An 18702-nucleotide genomic window follows, 5' to 3' on the forward strand; every position below is an offset into this window, starting at 1 on the left:
GCCCTCGCATCCCTGTATCCCGCCTGTCCCCCTCTCTCCCCATCTTGTCTCCCCATCTCCGTGTCCCATCTCGTCCTATCCCCGTCTCCCCATCTCTCCATCTCCCACCATATTCCTATTTCATTGCCTCCCACTCTCTGCCCCCCGTGTCTCCACGTTTCCTCCGACCCCTCTTTTTCCCTATCTCCCCCACGTCCCGTCTCCCCGTCTGTTCCCCCGCGTGTCCTCCATCTCCTCTCCGTTTCCGTCTCCCCCGTGTCGTCCGCGGCGGCCAGGGCGGCCAGGGCGGACAGGGTGGACAGGGCGTCCCCGTGGCGGTGACGCCAACTGCGATGAGGACGCTGCTGGAGATGGGGTTTGGCGACCGCACGCTCAACGCCCGCCTCCTGCAGGAGCACGCCGGCGACCTCAACGCCGTCGTGCCGGCGCTGCTCGCCGCCAACGACGACGGCTGGCACCGCGTGCGCCACTGAGCGCGGCGCAGACGCCCAGGTGCCAACGGCGGCGACGCTGTGACGGTAGTCGCGGCGACGACGTGACGGTAGCGACGACGACGGTAACGGTAGCCGTGACGACGCTGTGACGGTAGCCGTGACGACGGCGGTAGCCGTGATGCTGTGGCCGTAGCCGTGACCCCCCCCCCCTCTCCCCCCCACCAGATAGGCAAGCAGTGATCCTAGTGGTCGAGCACTGACACAACCGCATTGACACCGACGATAGTACTGACACTGTGAAAATAGCAGTATCCCCAATCAGCGAGTAGAGATCCTAGTGGTCTAGCACTCACACTGTTAGTGACACGGACAGCCTCGGAGTGACACGGATGGTCTCATAGTGACACTGACAGCCTAGGAGTGACACTGATGGTCTCATAGTAACACTGACAGCCTCGGAGTGACACTGATGGTCTCATAGTGACACTGACAGCCTAGGAGTGACACTGATGGTCTCATAGTGACACTGACAGCCTAGAAGTGATACTGATGGTCTCCTAGTGACACTGACAGCCTCGGAGTGACACTGATGGTCTCATAGTGACACTGACAGCCTCGGAGTGGCACTGATGGTCTCATAGTGACACTGACAGCCTAGGAGTGACACTGATGGTCTCCTAGTGACACTGACAGCCTCGGAGTGACACTGATGGTCTCATAGTGACACTGACAGCCTAGGAGTGACACTGATGGTCTAGCAGTGGCATCGGTTAAGACCTCGGCTTGGGTTGTGAGATCAAGGCCCCGTGTCCTAGTTGTATCAATATGCTGATCAGTGTGGGATTAAGACTCCCGTAATTACATAACATAACTCACCCTGGTGGGAATAAGACCAACTGATGTAGCAATTCAAACTCAAAACGATGGTGTCGGGGGGGGGGATCAATTCTCAGACTGGAGTGGACGCAAGGATAATTTAGATCCAGACGAGAGTGGGTTTCAGAGTCCCGATGTAGCTGTGGACCACGGTTGGGCAAAGCTTCAGGCCGCAAGACTCGACGGCAAATTTTAATTCCCAACGATAACACTTCTAAGTAGGCTTCTCGGCGTAGCGTTTCCAATCGCATGTCTGTACTCGGGTAGTGATTTTGTTTAGTTTTTGCGTAAGCCTGGTTAAGTCTTTCATTCTCATTGCTGCCCGTACGCCCGCCCGCCCGCCCGCCAACCCCCAGCGAAACATTAAACCGTCCCATTAACGGGCTTCATACTTGCTTAGCGGCCGATAGCGGGAGGCAGTGGGATATAATTTACAGCTGCCGACGGTCGTTGATGACCGGCCGCCCAGCTTAAAAAGAGATCTTTGTTCGATTTGATTCCTGAGATTCACAAACGTGGGTGGAAGTGACGCACGGCCAACCCTCGCCGGAGCTCTGTCAGAGGTGGAATTCCGGGTCCCCCGTCATGCCACAGTAACGTGGAATTTCCACCACCTGGTTTTCTAAAAGGGGGCGAAAGAGTCACGTGACAGTTGCTGTCGGCTTGGGCGCTTAGATACGCCGCCAGATGTCAAAATCGCAGATTGTGTGAGCGGGCGGGCGGGGCCGAGTGGTAATGCCGGGGCGTTTTCCCCAGACACGCGTGTGCACACACACACATGTACACACACAACAACAACCGCCATTCTCCACACACACACACACATGTACACACACAAGAACAACCGCCATTCGCCAGAGTGGCGGTGACGTCGCCACACACACATGTACACACACAACAACAACCGCCATTCGCCACTGAGTGACGTCGCCACACACACATGTCACACACACGTGTAAATGCACAGCAGATTCGTGTTACTATGGGGGGCGGCATGTGAGCAATCTCTGCCACTCTCATGGCTCCGTGTGGCAGCGCGACATTGCCAAGGGTGTAGGTGGCCGTGACATCTTGCTCAGCTGTGCCCTTCCGCCCCAGGTCCGTGCAATTATTCCATCTGTAATTGACGTGGCTGGACATGTCACATCAGTAGGGTGTCGGCTGATTTTTCTAAGGGGTTCCGGAGTTGCTACAATTGGTGGAATCGCCGTCAAAAATATTTGCATGCGCAGAGAGCCACGCGCACACACCGGCACTCTTACGTCAATTGCCATCCATTGCCCATCAATAATTCTATCTCGGCACCCAGATGGTTTGGGCTGTAGTGCAATGCCAGAGCCACACCAACAACATCGGTGAGTGATGTCACCACAACGCCGCCTGTGCCAGGCTCGGTGCCTTCTGAGGCCACGGAAAGAGTGGTGAAGGCTCACTGGGCCAGGAAAGTTATGGGATGGACTCCAAGGTGCTATGGCTTCACCGATTGGGCAACTGGCAAGATTGCACCACATGTGCTCCCCACTCAACCAAGAACACACACACACTTACACACACTCGCCACAAAATGAACACGAGCACCTGATATAGATTCATTGCAGGACCTTAGTTCATTAGTCACATATTGCATTTATGAATACCCATGTTTTGATTCTGCAAAGACGTTTGGAGGTTGAGACGTTTGTGAGCTGTGCTGACGCGAGAGAGAGAGAGGAGGCAGGAGGTAAGATGAGCCAAGGGGGGGGGGGGAGGAGGCTGTGTCCGCGACATCAACACGCACGGCTTCACGTGGTGGCGCTTCAGTGGTGTAAACCCGAAATAAAAATCGCACAGTTTAAAATTCACTCTGCGTGGCTTTGCTTGAATGTCGGGGGCGTTGTTCTGTCTGCCCACTAAACAGCGCTTGCTCCAACAGCTTGAAGGCGACACAGGAGGGGAGGCTCTTTGTCTTATGAAAAAAAATAGATCGACCCCTTGCGCGTGTCCACCGCCGGCTGACGCTCTCACCACGCTGGCCAGTGCCCCGTTGGTGAACTAATGCGGTTATCGGGTTTTCACATCGCTCACACGGAGTGTTTTCTAGTAATTAAATTACTTTATAATCCCGCCACCAATACCCCTGCCATTCGCGGTGCCTGTGCCAGGACACGTGCACGTTGAGGCCACGTGAAGTGTTGGATCACTGACAGGAGGTCACGGGACAGACCCAGGTGCCACGGGTTGACCGAAATGACTGGCAGATGCACCACCTGTGCCCCCCACTGTGCCAACTCGCTGTGGTTTAGCCGCCAGCGTTCTCTCTGCCCTCCGTTGTTGTTGAAAGGCAACTGCCTCCCAACTTACCAGTAGCCTCAAGGTGAACCTAGCCTGGCACCGCCCAGTAGCGTCCTGCACGAGCCTCCTCCACAGAAGCCAATCTTGACACCGCTGGTACCAGTCTTCGGCAAGTCCACTCGGCTCCACATCCTTCCGTACCGCATCAGTCCGTCTCTTCTCCACCACCGAAGGGGCAGTTCTCCGGGTACCGCTCCCACAGTCGCCGTCGTTGCCGTGGTCGCGTCGTCCCCGGTTAACGCCTGCACCGCCACCGCCGCGCGGTTACCGCTTCTTGCGGCCGCCCTTGGCCTTGCCGGCGGCGGCGGCGGCGGCAGCGCCATCGGTGACCCCGAGCGGGCCGAGGCGCCGCTTGAGCTCGAGGAGGGTGGCCACCTCGGCCTTGACGAGCGCCGCGTCCGCCTTGGCCGCCTTGAGCTCGCGAACGCGCAGGCCCTGCGGAGACATCAACGGCAATGGGCGAGGCGGCCCTTGTACGAGCGCTACCTGTGCTCATGCCCTCGTCGCACTGGGCACCCGCCTCAGAGAGGAAGAGCCATGGAGAAAATAGCGGCCTTTGACCTCAGACCCTTACACTCCCCCCCCCCGCCCTGACCCCCGTACCTGCTTGGCGACCTCCTCCGTGAGTTGTTGAATGTCTTCGGCGGTTGCCGTGGCAACAGCCGTGGCAGCGGTTGCCGAGGACGCGGTTGCCGAGGACGCGGTTGCCGTGACAGCGGTCACCGTGGCTGCCGCCGGTCCATTGGCAACCACGGAGGAGGAGGAGTCGTTCTGGCGAGAGCAAAACCGGCGATCGGTGAAGCGAGCGGCACAGAAGCCCGGTGTGGAGCAGGCTGTGGTGCAGGCTGTGGTGAGGTAGTGTGGAGCAGGCTGTGGTGCAGGCTGTGGTGCAGGCTGTGGTGCAGGCCGTGGTGCAGGCCGTGGTGCAGGCTGTGGTGAGGTCGTGTGGTGCAGGCTGTGGTGAGGTCGTGTGGTGAGGTCGTGTGGTGCAGGCTGTGGTGCAGTCTGTGGTGAGGTGTGGTGCAGGCTGTGGTGCAGGGTGTGGTGTAGGCTGTGGTGCAGGCCGTGGTGAGGTGTGGGTGCAGTCTGTGGTGCAGGCTGTGGTGCAGGCTGTGGTGAGGTCGTGTGGTGTGCGGGGCGCGCAAGCGACACGGTTAGTGCCCAGCGCTACGAACCCGGCGGCCCGAGTTCGATTCCCGCTCACGACGACCAACACCGTTGGCAATTATTTGTACCGGTCCCTAGACCTCCCATAGGTCGACTCGGCCTCAATTGAGTACCCGGTGCGGTGTGTAAACATCGCCGCTGGGGAGACAAAGGCGGCCGGGCGTGATGCTGGCTACGCACCCCCTCGTGTGCCGTGCCGGCTGTCGTAGAGGCTCACAAACGGCGCTTGCCCCACAAGTCTGTTCAGGCTACGCGGGGGACCTTTGTCTTGTTTGTTTAGGCGCGGTGCGAGGTGTCACCTGCTTGCCAGCGAATCTCTTCTTCAGCTCGTCCATGTGGGCCATCTCCAGCTTCTGGAACAGTGGGCTCACCTGGCCCGCCGCAAACACACCACCACAACCACGCCGTCACAGCCGCCCCTCACCACCACAAACACACCGGCACAATCACGCCGTCACAACCGCCCCTCACCACCACAAACACACCGGCACAATCACGCCGTCACAACCGCCCCTCACCACCACAAACACACCGGCACAATCACGCCGTCACAGCCGCCCCTCACCACCACAAACACACCACCACAACCACACCGTCACAGCCGCCCCTCACCACCACAAACACACCGGCACAATCACGCCGTCACAACCGCCCCTCACCACCACAAACACACCGGCACAATCACGCCGTCACAACCGCCCCTCACCACCACAAACACACCGGCACAATCACGCCGTCACAGCCGCCCCTCACCACCACAAACACACCACCACAACCACACCGTCACAGCCGCCCCTCACCACCACAAACACACCGGCACAATCACGCCGTCACAACCGCCCCTCACCACAACTCCCCCACCACAACCGCCCCTCACCACAACACTTCATCACCACTATTCACACCACAATACAGCGCATCACCGAAACCGCATCACCGAAACGTGCCGTGTGTATCGCCCGCTTCACAGCGGCAAATAAATTGAACCGGTCCTGGACCTCCCCTAGTTCGACTCAGCCTTAAAACGAGTTCCTCGTTGCGGTGTGCAAACATCAATAGCGGGGTGACAAAGGCGGCCGGGTGTGGTGTTGGCCACACCACTCCCGCGTGTGCCGTGTCCACCTTCAACGGTGCTACCCGCCAATAAAGTTTTCCCCAACAGTCTGCTACATACTATCGTGGAGATCTTTGTACCCGTGTGTGTGCAACCCGTGTGTGTGTGTGTATCCTGTATGTGTGCAACCCGTGTGTGTGTATCCTGTATGTGTGCAAGTCGTGTGTGTGTGTGTGTGTATCCTGTATGTGTGTGTGTGCACCTTGTATGTGTGTGCATGTATGTGTCCTGTATGTGTGTGTACCCCATGTGTACGTGTGTGCACCCTGTATGTGTGCGTGTCGTGTGTGTGTGTGCACCTGTGTGTGTGTGCACCTGTGTGTGCGCGCGCCCCGCGTGTGCGTGCGCATGTGCTGTGCCGACGCACGGGGTAGCCAACAGCTCCCACGGAACGGTGTGCAAACACCAGCGGAGGGGGAGACAAAGCCGGCCGGCCAGGCGAGGAGCCGACTGCACCTTCACATTGGCACTCCGCTCGCTCACGCCCCGTGTCCACGCACGTACCGTGCCCACGGCATGGCCCGCCGGGAGGGCGCACGCGAAGCCGTCGGTCAGCACGTCGCGGTCGGGCGGCGCCAGCAGCTGCTCGCGGATGGCGCCCGCCACCGTCGGCATGAAGGGGCCGAGCATCACCGAGAGCAGCGCCGCCACGTTCACCGCCACGGCCGTCACCGTGGCGGCGCGCGACCTGGCACGCGGCGGGAGGGGGCACACAACGGGGGTTTATGTCATGTGGCAAAGTGTGAATATGTTATACAGTTATTGAAAATCAAAGAGGGCATGAAAGCCAAATATAAACCAAAAAAAATAAGGGAAGGGAGGGGCGGGAGGGAGGGAGAACGACGACAACAAAATTAACAAGCGGAGAACTCGGAGGAAGAGGAACCCCACGATCGTCGGCATGCTACTGCTGTTGCTGCTACTGCTGTTGTTGCTGCTACTGCTACTACTGCTGTTGTTGCTACTACTGCTGTTGTTGCTGCTACTGCTGTTGTTGCTGCTGCTGCTGTTGTTGCTGCTGCTGCTGTTGTTGCTGCTGCTGCTGCTACTGTTGCTGCTACTGCTGTTGCTGCTACTGCTGTTGTTGCTGCTACTGCTACTACTGCTGTTGTTGCTACTACTGCTGTTGTTGCTACTACTGCTGTTGTTGCTGCTGCTGCTACTGTTGCTGCTACTGCTGTTGTTGCTGCTACTGCTGTTGTTGTTGCTGCTGCTGCTACTGTTGCTGCTACTGCTGTTGTTGCTGCTACTGCTGTTGTTGTTGCTGCTGCTGCTGTTGTTGTTGTTGCTGCTACTGCTGTTGTTGCTGCTACTGCTGTTGTTGCTGCTGCTGTTGTTGCTGCTGCTGCTACTGCTGTTGCTGCTACTGCTGTTGTTGCTGCTGCTGCTACTGCTGTTGTTGTTGCTGCTACTGCTGTTGTTGCTGCTACTACTGCTGTTGCTGCTACTGCTGTTGCTGCTGTTGCTGTTGCTGCTGCTGCTACTGTTGTTGCTGCTGCTGCTGCTACTGCTGTTGTTGTTGCTGCTACTGCTGTTGCTGCTACTGCTGTTGTTGCTGTTGCTGCTGCTGCTACTGCTGTTGTTGTTGTTGTTGCTGCTACTGCTGTTGCTGCTACTGCTGTTGCTGCTGCTACTGCTGTTGCTGCTACTGCTGTTGTTGTTGCTGCTACTGCTGTTGTTGCTGTTGCTGCTGCTGCTACTGCTGTTGTTGTTGCTGCTACTGCTGTTGTTGCTGCTGCTGTTGCTGCTGTTGCTGCTGCTGTTGTTGCTGCTGCTGCTGTTGCTGTTGTTGTTGCTGCTGCTACTGCTGCTGTTGCTGCTGCTGCTGCTGTTGTTGCTGCTGCTGCTGTTGCTGTTGTTGCTGCTACTGCTACTGCTGTTGCTGCTGTTGCTGCTGTTGCTGTTGTTGTTGCTGCTGCTACTGCTGTTGCTGCTGTTGCTGCTGCTACTGCTGTTGTTGTTGCTGCTGCTGCTGTTGTTGTTGCTGCTACTGCTGTTGTTGTTGCTGCTGCTACTGCTGTTGCTGCTGTTGCTGCTGCTACTGCTGTTGTTGTTGCTGCTGCTGCTGTTGTTGTTGCTGCTACTGCTGTTGTTGTTGCTGCTGCTACTGCTGTTGCTGCTGTTGCTGCTGCTGTTGCTGTTGTTGTTGCTGCGACTACGACTGCTGCTGCTGCTTCCTCGGGGTGCCGACGTGGAAAGGAAGAAGCCCCGCTTCCAATCCCTGACGAGGACAGGGCCCGTACGACTCGAGAGCAGAGAGGCAATGGAATAGAGAACTCCATAGAGTACATAGAGTAGTGCTCGACAGAATCACTCTTCTTCACAGCACATGATGAAGGACCATTACCCGAAACGTCAAGAACAACCATAAATCGCGGTGGCGTCACCACGGCACTTGTGCCAGGCTAGGTGCACTTTGAGGCCACGTGAAGTGTCGAAGACGTGTTGACAGGAGGTCACGAGACTGACCCAGCGGTTGCCATGGGTTGGCTAACTGAGATGACTGGCAGATGCACACCAGCTGTACCCCCTACTGTGCCAACTCGCTGTGTTTTATCTGCCCGGCGCTCCGCTCGTTGTTGTGAGCGTCGCTCCTCCGCCCTCCGTTGTTGCTGGAGGGCGACTGCCTCCAACTGCCCAGTAGCAGCGTCCTTCACGAGCCTCCTCCACAGAGGCCGATCTTGACACCATTGGTACCAGTCATAGGCAAGTCCACTCAGCTCCACGTCCTCCTGTACCACATCACTCCATCTCTTCTCTAGCCCAAAACGTCACACGCACGTGCACACACTCGTACACACACGCACACACTCGTACACACACACGCGCACACACTCGTACACACGCACGCGCACACACTCGTACACACGCACGCGCACACACTCGTACACACACGCACACACTCGTACACACACGCACACACTCGTACACGCACGCACACACTCGTACACGCACGCACACACGTACACGCAAACACACGCACACACGTACACGTACACGCACGCACACACTCGTACCTCTCGCTCTCAGAGCCCTTGACGCGTTTCCACGGCTCGTGCAGCTGGATGTACTGGTTGCCATGGCGCGAGATGTTGAATATGCAGCGCAGGGCGTCCCGTATCCTGCACGCACAGAGACAAAGGTCCCCCGTGTAGCCCGCAAAGGCTGTTGAGGCAAGTGCTGCGAGTGAGCACTACCTATGAAAGTTGGCACAGGAGGGGTGGGTGATCTGCACCACGCTCGGCTGCATTTAAGACAAAGGTCCCCCGTGTAGCCGATAACAGGCTGCTGCGGCAAGCGCTGCGAGTGAGCGGCACTTGTAAAGGCTGGCGCGGCGCACGAGGGGGTGGGTGGCCAGCACCACGCCCAGCCACCTTTGTCTCCCCAGTGGCGATGTTTACACATCACACCAGGTACTCTTTTGAGGCTGAGTCGACCAAGGGGAGGCCCAGGACCGGTTCAGATCATCATCACTGGGTGTTGGCCGTGAGCGGGAATCGAACTCGGGCTGCCGGGTTCGAAGCGCAGCGTAGCGCTACCCGCTACACTACCGCTCTCCACACACAGAAACACACACACACAGATGCAACAAAAACAGCCGCCATTCACCGCTAAATGGTGGTGACGTCACCACGGTGCCTGTAAGGTCGGGTGCACTTTGAGGCACACAAAGACACACAGACACACGCACAGACACACACGCACAGACACACACACACGCGCAGACACACAAACGCGCAGACACACACACGCGCAGACATGCAAAGACACAGACACACGCACAGACACACACGTGCGCAGACACGCAAACACAAAGACACACAGACACACGCACAGACACACACACGCGCAGACACACAAACGCACAGACACACACACTTGCGCAGACACGCAAAGACAAAAAAACACGCACAGACACACACACACACACAAGCAGACACGCAAAGGCAAAGAGACACAGACACACGCACAGACACACAAAGACACAGACACACGCGCAGACACACACGCGCTCACCGGACTTTGTCGAGGAGGCGCGTGTACGCCTGCAGCTCGCGCGTCACCAGCGCCAAGAGGTGCGCGTCGTCCGCCGTCAGCTCCATCGGCGGCACTCGCCCCTCGAAGAACTTCACCACGAACACGCCGGCGCTGCGCACGGCACGGGCGACGCACGCACGCAGCGGGACAGCAGGAGGGAGGGGGCGCAAGGGGGTGGGGGTGGGCCAGGTCACATGTCAGAGACGCCGAGCCACGTACCTCGAGCTAGCGAGTAGGTGGTCTCGGCCCAGGCCGCAGATGACCGCGGCGCGTTCAAATTGGGTTCTCCGCACCGCTCCTCATTTAGCTCAACTCCCGCGATCGTTTACCCCGCGATGAGCGTCACTCTCAGCGGCAAGGAAGGTGGGCAAAGTGCACCGACTGTGCGGAACGGAGGTCTCTTGAAAGGGACCTCGCAGGTAGTTCTACGATACATGCTTCCGTGGGGCGTACTAATTAACTCACCCACTCAGAATCAGAGTATTTATTTATGCTGGAGGAAATCCGATTAGTTATAAAGCTCTTTTTCACAGATGTCCACTGGCTCATGCACTCGCCCACGCACCCAGCCAGCTGGCTGACCCACACCACCAACTCACCCACTCACCAACTCGCTCACTCACCCACTCACCAACTCGCTCACTCACCCACTCACCAACTTACCGACTCACTCACCCACTCACTCCTTCCCACGTGCCTCCATGTCTGCTCACCCATCGCTCACCACCTCGTTCGACTACTCGCCTGCTCGCCCACTCAGCCACTCACTCACCCTCTCACCCACTCACCCATCCAAAGCCTTAACAGGCTGTAGGGGCAAGTGCTGTTAGCGAGCACCTATGAAGGCCGGCACGGCACACGAAGGGGTGGGTGGCCAGAACCACGCCCGCACACACGTGTACACATACATACACACACACACCGATACACACACACAGGCAGATACACACACACTCACACAGACAGGAGTACACGCGTACCTGCACACATACTCCCATCAACAGCGTCGTCAGCCATGGTCGATCCACTGCTGGATGAACAGCTCCCTTCGCCGCCGCCACCTCGGGCCAATCGAATTCGTAGCGCACTTAGACTCAACTGTTTTCATTTTACCAGGTAAGGCCCACTGGGCTACATAGTTATTTTTCAAAAGCAAATAGGCCACAAATGATAGCTCAACGAAGTGCGTTGTCATCATTGTGTGGAAATTTATAGCGGCAGCCAAACACTCTAAACGCGTGATGTTGATTCTAAATGTAAAGGGGAAAAAAACGAAGGACCCGGAGAAAAATCCACGCAACCACGGGGAGAAAGAGAGACACGCAAACTCCAAATATACAGGTGGCAGGGTCGGTAGCGAACCCACGACCTCCTGTATACCAGGCGAGGTAGTTAACATATCCTCGCCACCGTGATGATGATGATGAGAGAGAGACACGCAAACTCCAAATACACAGCAGCAGCAGGCGTCAGGGGTCGGGATCAAACCCACAACCTCCTGCGTACCAGGCGAGCTAGCCAACATCCCGCCATTGCCGCACTCCCGCACCCCCGCCCGGCGGGCCGCACCGGTTCACGAAGTTGCCCAGGTTGTTGAGCAGCTCGGCGTTGTGTGTAAGCAGGAAGTCGGCCCAGCTGAAGGTGCTGTCCTGGCTCTCGGGACGCAGGTGCAGCAGGTAGAAGCGCCACGCGTCCGCCGGGATGCCCGTGTCGCGCGCCTGGTCGCCAAACACGCCGACGCCGCGGCTCTTGGAGAACTTGCCGTCCTCGTAGTTCAGGTACTCTGCGGCAGGGCGGCGCGCAAAGACAAAGGTCCCCCGCGTAGCCTCAACAGACCGTCGGGGCCAAGTGCTGTCAGGGAGTGTGGCGCACGAGTGGGTGGCCAGCACCACGCCCGGCCGCCTTTAGCTCCCCGGTGGCGATGTTTACTACACACCGCACCAGGTGCTCGTTTTGAGGCCGAGTGAACCTAGGGGAGGCCCAGGACCGGTTCAGACAATCGTTACTGGCGGCGGTGTTTGTAGCACGGCGTAGCGCTGACCGCTACAAACATCCCCCCCCCATGTAGCCTCAACAGACTGTTGGGCCAAGTGCTGTTAGCGAGTAGCACCGATGGAGTAACTGCGACACGCACACACACACACACCCAGCGGGGCGTGATCAGTGATCTCACGGGGCCTAGGGTCTCGCGGCGTCACCTTGCCGAACCACAATCCTGCCGATCGCGTCAAAGAGCACAAACCACCATCACCGCAAACTCCGGCCACGCTCAGAGCGGTTTCTGGCTAACCATCAAACAAAGACGGCCACTGCATCTTGTGCTTGCAGAAGCGCTTGTGCGACCATCTGGAAAGCTCCTCCCGATATTGGAAAGCCACCAGGAGCTGTACGGTCCTTCCCCCACACAGACTAGCAGGGTTGGCTACACACGGAACGAAACAAGTTCAACGTACATACATACTGCACTGTGCACTACACATACTGCACTGTGCACTACACATACTGCACTACACATACTGCACTGTGCACTACACATACTACTCTATACAACACGTAAGGTGTGAAAGAAGTTCAACATACATACGTTAAACTAAACCATCTATTCTCTTTGTGTCTTTCGGCAAAGTCACGTAGATTATCTGAGTGACTGTTGGGCCAAGTGACTTTGCCGAAAAACCCAAAGAGTGTGAATTCCTGCAGTCACGAAAGCTTCAAGTCGAGAGTTAAACTATTTATTAGTTAAGCAGTTGAGGCCTCCCTGAGCTGCTGTGTGTAGCGCTTCTCCAGAAGCGACGTGCCCGTCACAAACGCCGGCTCGACGAAGCGGCGGGCCGTACCCATCGCGTGCAACAAGTTTACAGCGGCGGCCAAACTCTGTCAACGCACGACGGCCAAACTCCGTCAACGCACGACGGCCAAACTCTGTCAACGCACGACGGCCAAACTCCGTCAACGCACGACGGCCAAACTCCGTCAACGCACGATGGCCAAACTCCGTCAACGCACGACGGCCAAACTCTGTCAACGCACGACGGCCAAACTCCGTCAACGCACGACGGCCAAACTCCGTCAACGCACGACGGCCAAACTCCGTCAACGCACGACGGCCAAACTCCGTCAACGCACGACGGCCAAACTCCGTCAACGCACGATGGCCAAACTCCGTCAACGCACGACGGCCAAACTCTGTCAACGCACGACGGCCAAACTCCGTCAACGCACGATGGCCAAACTCCGTCAACGCACGACGGCCAAACTCCGTCAACGCACGACGGCCAAACTCCGTCAACGCACGACGGCCAAACTCCGTCAACGCACGACCACCAAACTCTGTCAACGCACGACGGCCAAACTCCGTCAACGCACGATGGCCAAACTCTGTCAACGCACGACGGCCAAACTCCGTCAACGCACGACGGCCAAACTCCGTCAACGCACGACGGCCAAACTCCGTCAACGCACGGCGGCCAAACTCTGTCAACGCACGGCGGCCAAACTCAGTCAACGCACGACGGCCAAACTCCGTCAACGCACGGCGGCCAAACTCTGTCAACGCACGGCGGCCAAACTCTGTCAACGCACGACGGCCAAACTCCGTCAACGCACGGCGGCCAAACTCTGTCAACGCACGGCGGCCAAACTCTGTCAACGCACGACGGCCAAACTCCATCAACGCACGGCGGCCAAACTCCGTCAACGCACGGCGGCCAAACTCTGTCAACGCACGGCGGCCAAACTCTGTCAACGCACGACGGCCAAACTCCATCAACGCACGGCGGCCAAACTCTGTCAACGCACGACGGCCAAACTCCGTCAACGCACGATGGCCAAACTCCGTCAACGCACGACGGCGATCCTCGACATGGACGCGGAAAACCGGAGGACGCGGAGAAAAATCCACGCGGCCACGGCAGCCAGGGACGCAGTTCCGGCTCTCCGATTGAAAAGGGCGGTAGGCAGAGGTCGCAAACGGGTTTTGATTCCGTACCCGTACCCGTACCCGGCCGCACCAGGGTCGCAAATGGGTACCCGTACCCGTACCCGGCCGTACCCGTACCCTACCCGTACCCAGCTGGGTACGGGTATCGGGTACCACCTCTGGGATGAAGCCATGTTGCAGGCGCGGGTGGGTTGATTCTAGGAACTTGTGAGAAGAGACAAGACGTTGGGATATGAGTGACAAACGGTGACTCACCAGTGACTCACGGCCTACCCGTACCCGTACCCGGCCGGCACCAGGGTCGCAAACGGGTACCCGTACTCGACTGGGTACAGGTAGCTGGGTATCCGGTAGGGTACGGGTAGCCGTTCCCTACCCGTACCCTACCCGAAATGAGTGACAAACGGTTACTCACCAGTGACTCACGGCCTACCCGTACCCGGCCGGGTAGCCGGGTATCGGGTAGGGTACGGGTATCGGGTACCCGGTTGCGACCTCTGACGTGGAGTGATTTCCGTGTGGCCACGCCCACTCTGAGCCCCTCCCCTCTGAGGGGAGCGGGGAAGGATGGCGGTGACGAAGAGTGGGGGGGGGAGGGGGGGGGCGGGGGGCAGGGGGCGGGGGGTGGGGGGGGTTACCGGTGGCGATGAGCGAGTTGACGAGCGTGAAGTTCTGGTCGGCAGCGATCAGCGAGCAGGGGAAGACGACGCTGTGGAAGGGGACGTTGTCCTTGGCCATGAAGTTGTAGAGCGTCACCTGCAAGGCGGCCGAGGGGGGGAGCGGTGACACCGCAGCGGATGTCAACTCCCTCGCCCCGTGTGCAGGAGGTCGTGGGTTCAATACCGACCACTGACCACTGCACTATGGGAACCTCATTTGCCAGTAAAAATATGCTAATTGGTTTTTTTACCCTTCTATCTGGCAACAAAACTGACACCTTTTTTTTACAAGGAGTCATGTTTGCATAGACCACAATACCTGCAGTCATAATACAAACAAAAGACACAACTCTGATGATGTATGCACTGTCCTTGAAGTTGATTGGTCCACACCCGAGACAGCTTTCCTTAGAGCCTAGTCTCACATGGGTTGGACCAGATGTTGGACCAGATGTATTATGGCTGCAGGTATTGCGGTCTATGCAAACATGACTCCTTGTAAAAAGGTGTCAGTTTTGTTGCCAGATAGAAGGGTAAAAAACAATTATCACTGACCACTGACTGTATTTTGCGCGTCTCTCTCTCCGCCGTGGTCGTGAGAATCTTTCCCCGGGTCCTCCGGTCCTCGCTACCACGTCCTGCCACCCCCCCTACCCCCCCACCACATGACCCCCCCACCACCCGCCCCCCCCCCCACGCCTCGCTCACCTCGTCGGGGTTTTTCCACCAGCGCTCCCAGTGCGGTGTGTAGTTGGCCGTGATGGAGAGGTATCCGATGGGCGCGTCAAACCACACGTAGAACACCTGCAGCGCGGCCGGCGGCAAGATGGGTACAGCCCGTGGTGGCGCGGTGTGCGGGGGGTGGGCGGTTAGGAGGTACGGGGAAGGGGGGGGGTAGGGGAACCGATGGACAGGTGTAGGTTCGTCATAAAAATACTAAAAAATACTTCATTACGAATAAAACTTGTCTTTGTGTTACAGAGACAAGTGTAGGGTTAGAGGGTTAGAGGTCGTGTTAAGACGAGCGCTAGGAACATGACCGAGTCAGGGGGGTAAAGTTGTGGGATATCGATGAGATTTGGGGATAGAGGCCGGGGGAGGATTTAGTTCTGTGGCCGGGGTAGCAAGAGAGGGGGGTGGGGGGGGGGGGTCAGGTGGAGGGTACACTAGCGGGTGGCCACCCCCCCCCCCACGCGCAACCCACCCCCCCCACCCACAACCCACCCCCCCCCATGCGCAACCCACCCCCCCCCCCCACGCGCAACCCACCCCCCCCACGCACCCCCCATCCACAACCCACCCCCCCCACGCGCAACTCACCGCCCCCACCCGCAACCCACCCCACCCCCCCGACGCGCAACCCACCCCCCCCACGCGCAACCCACCCCCCCCCACCCGCAACCCACCCCCCCCACCCGCAACCCACCCCCCCCACCCGCAACCCACCCCCCCCACGCACCCCCCATCCACAACCCACCCCCCCCACGCGCAACTCACCGCCCCCACCCGCAACCCACCCCACCCCCCCGACGCGCAACCCACCCCCCCCACGCGCAACCCACCCCCCCCACCCGCAACCCACCCCCCCCACCCGCAACCCACCCCCCCCACCCGCAACCCACCCCCCCCACCCGCAACCCACCCCCCCCACCCGCAACCCACCCCCCCCACCCGCAACCCACCCCCCCCACCCGCAACCCACCCCCCCCACCCACAACCCCCCCCACCCACAACCCACCCCCCCACGCGCAACCCACCGCCCCCACCCGCAACCCACCCCCCCACGCGCAACCCACCGCCCCTACCCGCAACCCACCCCCCCACCCACAACCCCCCCCACCCACAACCCACCCCCCCACGCGCAACCCACCGCCCCCACCCGCAACCCACCCCCCCACGCGCAACCCACCGCCCCCACCCGCAACCCACCCCCCCCCACGCGCAACCCACCCCCCGCGCAACCCCCACGCGCAAACCCCCCCCCCCCCCACCTTGTCAGTGAAGCCCTGCAGGGGCACCGGCGTGCCCCACTTGAGGTCGCGGGTGATGCAGCGCGGCTTGAGGCCATCGCGCACCCACGAGCGCGTGATGAGCCGCGCGTTCGCCGTCCAGTCCCCGCCCGCCCACGACGCCTCCAGCCACGACTGCAGCGGAGACTCCAGCTGCCAGGGGGGGGGGGGAGGGGGGGGGGGGAGACGCAGACCGCCCACGGTGACGCGGGACTCGTCGTGGTCTGGACGGCAAGAGGACGCAGAGTAAAGCTCAGGGATGATACTGATGGTTTTGTCGGTGAAGTCACGTAGGTAGAAACTGAATTGAATGACGACGTTTCGGGCGCAACGCAAGCGTCCTTCTTCAGGTGGGGACAACGTCGCGAGAGCACAACCGCTTAAGTGGTGCGCCCAAAACGTCGTTATTTAATTTATTGAAAAAATTTTTACCTACGTGACTTTACCAAAAAAAACAAAGAGTATGAATCATTGCAGTCACGAAAACTTCACATCTAGAACTCAGGGATGATACTGATGGGAGGGGAGAGCGGGGGGAGCGAGAAGGGGAGGGAGGGAGGGGGGGTGATGAGGGGGAGGGGGGGAGGGAGGGGGGAGGGGGGAGGGAGGGAGGGGGGAGGGAGGGGGGAGGGGGGGAGGGAGGGGGGAGGGAGGGGGGAGGGGTCACCTTGGGGAGGTTGAGGAAGAGGTGCTCGGATGACTGCACCACCGGCGTGTCCCTGCAGATCTTGCACTGCGGGTTCTGGCGGACCGAGGGGAGACCGCCGTTACGCGCGGGGTCAGGCACTCACTCACTCACACTCACTCGCTCGCACTCACTCACTCACTCGCTCGCACTCACTCACTCGCACTCACTCACTCACTCGCTCGCACTCACTCACTCGCTCGCACTCACTCGCTCGCTCGCACTCACTCACTCACTCGCACTCACTCACTCACTCGCTCGCACTCACTCACTCGCACTCACTCACTCACTCACTCGCTCGCACTCACTCAATCGCACGCCCCCCCACCCCGCACGCCCCCACCCCCCACGCCCCACCCCACCCCCCACGCCCCACCCCCCAGGCCCCCCCCCACGCACCTTGAGCTCGACGGCGTTGATGAGTCGCCCACACTTGTCGCACTGGTCCCCACGCGCGTCCCCGTAGCCGCACAGGGGGCAGGTGCCCTCGACGAAGCGGTCGGCCAGGAAGCGGGCGCAGCGCTCGCAGCGCAGCTGCTCCACCGTGTCGGTGAGCAGGAAGCCGCGCTCACGCACGCGCCAGAAGATGTCCTGTGCGATCCTGCAGCAAGGGGGGGGGGGGTGGAGCGGGGGGGATGGGGGGGGAGGGGCGGGGTGGGGGGAGGGGTGGGGGGAGGGAGGGAGGGAATATTGGAGTGGGAGGTGCAGAGAGGGGGGCGATGAGCAGTTGGGGTCTAACAGAGTGTGTAGCAGGCGTCGCAGGCCGCGTGTAAGCGTGCAGGGGGAGAGGGGGCTGAAGAGTGAAACGCATCGGAGGTGAGGGACAGAATGAAGGAGAGTCGGGTGTGAGAGGTGCTAGGAGGCAAGGGAAGAGGTGTAAGTTGCTACGAGGCGTGAGGAGTTGCTACGAGGCGTTGCCACGAGGAGTTGCTACGAGGAGTTGCCACGAGGAGTTGCTACGAGGAGTCGCTACGAGGCGTTGCTACGAGGCGTTGCCACGAGGAGTTGCTACGAGGAGTTGCCACGAGGAGTTGCTACGAGGCGTTGCCACGAGGCGTTGCTACGAGGAGTTGCTACGAGGAGTTGCTACGAGGAGTCGCTACGAGGCGTCGCTACGAGGCGTTGCTACGAGGAGTTGCTACGAGGAGTTGCTACGAGGAGTCGCTACGAGGCGTTGCTACGAGGCGTTGCTACGAGGAGTTGCTACGAGGAGTTGCTACGAGGAGTTGCTACGAGGCGTTGCTACGAGGCGTTGCTACGAGGAGTTGCTACGAGGAGTTGCTACGAGGAGTTGCTACGAGGCGTTGCTACGAGGCGTTGCTACGAGGAGTTGCTACGAGGCGTTGCTACGAGGCGTTGCTACGAGGCGCGGGGAGTTGCTACGAGGAGTTGGCACGAGGCGTTGCTACGAGGCGTTGCTACGAGGAGTTGCTACGAGGCGTTGCTACG

At 59.4% G+C, this 18702-nt stretch overlaps 2 protein-coding genes across 5 annotated transcripts in view; one reads left to right on the top strand and one right to left on the bottom strand.

Moving 5' to 3' along the window:
* The window catches only part of LOC133358324 (next to BRCA1 gene 1 protein-like), a 38891-nt gene extending 35740 nt beyond the window's left edge, over nt 1-3151 (top strand). For 3 of the 4 annotated variants that reach the window (XM_061576587.1, XM_061576588.1, XM_061576589.1), the window contains one exon: nt 276-3151. In XM_061576587.1, the coding sequence (XP_061432571.1) occupies nt 276-473 (198 nt within the window). In that variant the 3' untranslated portion in view covers nt 474-3151. The remainder of the gene's footprint in view (nt 1-275) is intronic. The other variant, XM_061576590.1, reaches the window with a different exon arrangement.
* Nucleotides 2895-18064, bottom strand: MARS1 (methionyl-tRNA synthetase 1). The gene is made up of 13 exons (XM_061576501.1): nt 18033-18064; nt 17653-17854; nt 17236-17310; nt 16551-16721; nt 15268-15363; nt 14539-14656; nt 11530-11743; nt 9940-10071; nt 8940-9044; nt 6427-6610; nt 5108-5179; nt 4245-4412; nt 2895-4076 (listed from the first exon to the last, which is right to left on the bottom strand). Exons 1-13 carry the CDS (start codon nt 18062-18064, stop codon nt 3906-3908), a joined length of 1740 nt encoding a protein of 579 aa, XP_061432485.1. The 3' UTR covers nt 2895-3905.
* Between the last annotated feature and the right edge of the window lie 638 nt (nt 18065-18702).

Source organism: Lethenteron reissneri, chromosome 61, assembly GCF_015708825.2.
Source record: "Lethenteron reissneri isolate LAM-NWPU_2019-01 chromosome 61, ASM1570882v1, whole genome shotgun sequence".
In the NCBI taxonomy this organism is placed as follows: Eukaryota; Metazoa; Chordata; class Hyperoartia; order Petromyzontiformes; family Petromyzontidae; genus Lethenteron; species Lethenteron reissneri.

What these genes read in the sequence shown, in the direction of transcription:
- MARS1 (XM_061576501.1), bottom strand. Translation starts at nt 18,064, where the DNA reads ATGCGTTTCACTCTTCAGCCCCCTCTCCCCCT. An exon ending in AAGGGCTCTGAGAGCGAGAG is followed by an intron (nt 6,611 to 8,939) that starts GTACGAGTGTGT and finishes GCCGCGTGCCAG; the next exon opens with GTCGCGCGCCGCCACGGTGA. An exon ending in AGAGATTCGCTGGCAAGCAG is followed by an intron (nt 4,413 to 5,107) that starts GTGACACCTCGC and finishes TGCTCTCGCCAG; the next exon opens with AACGACTCCTCCTCCTCCGT.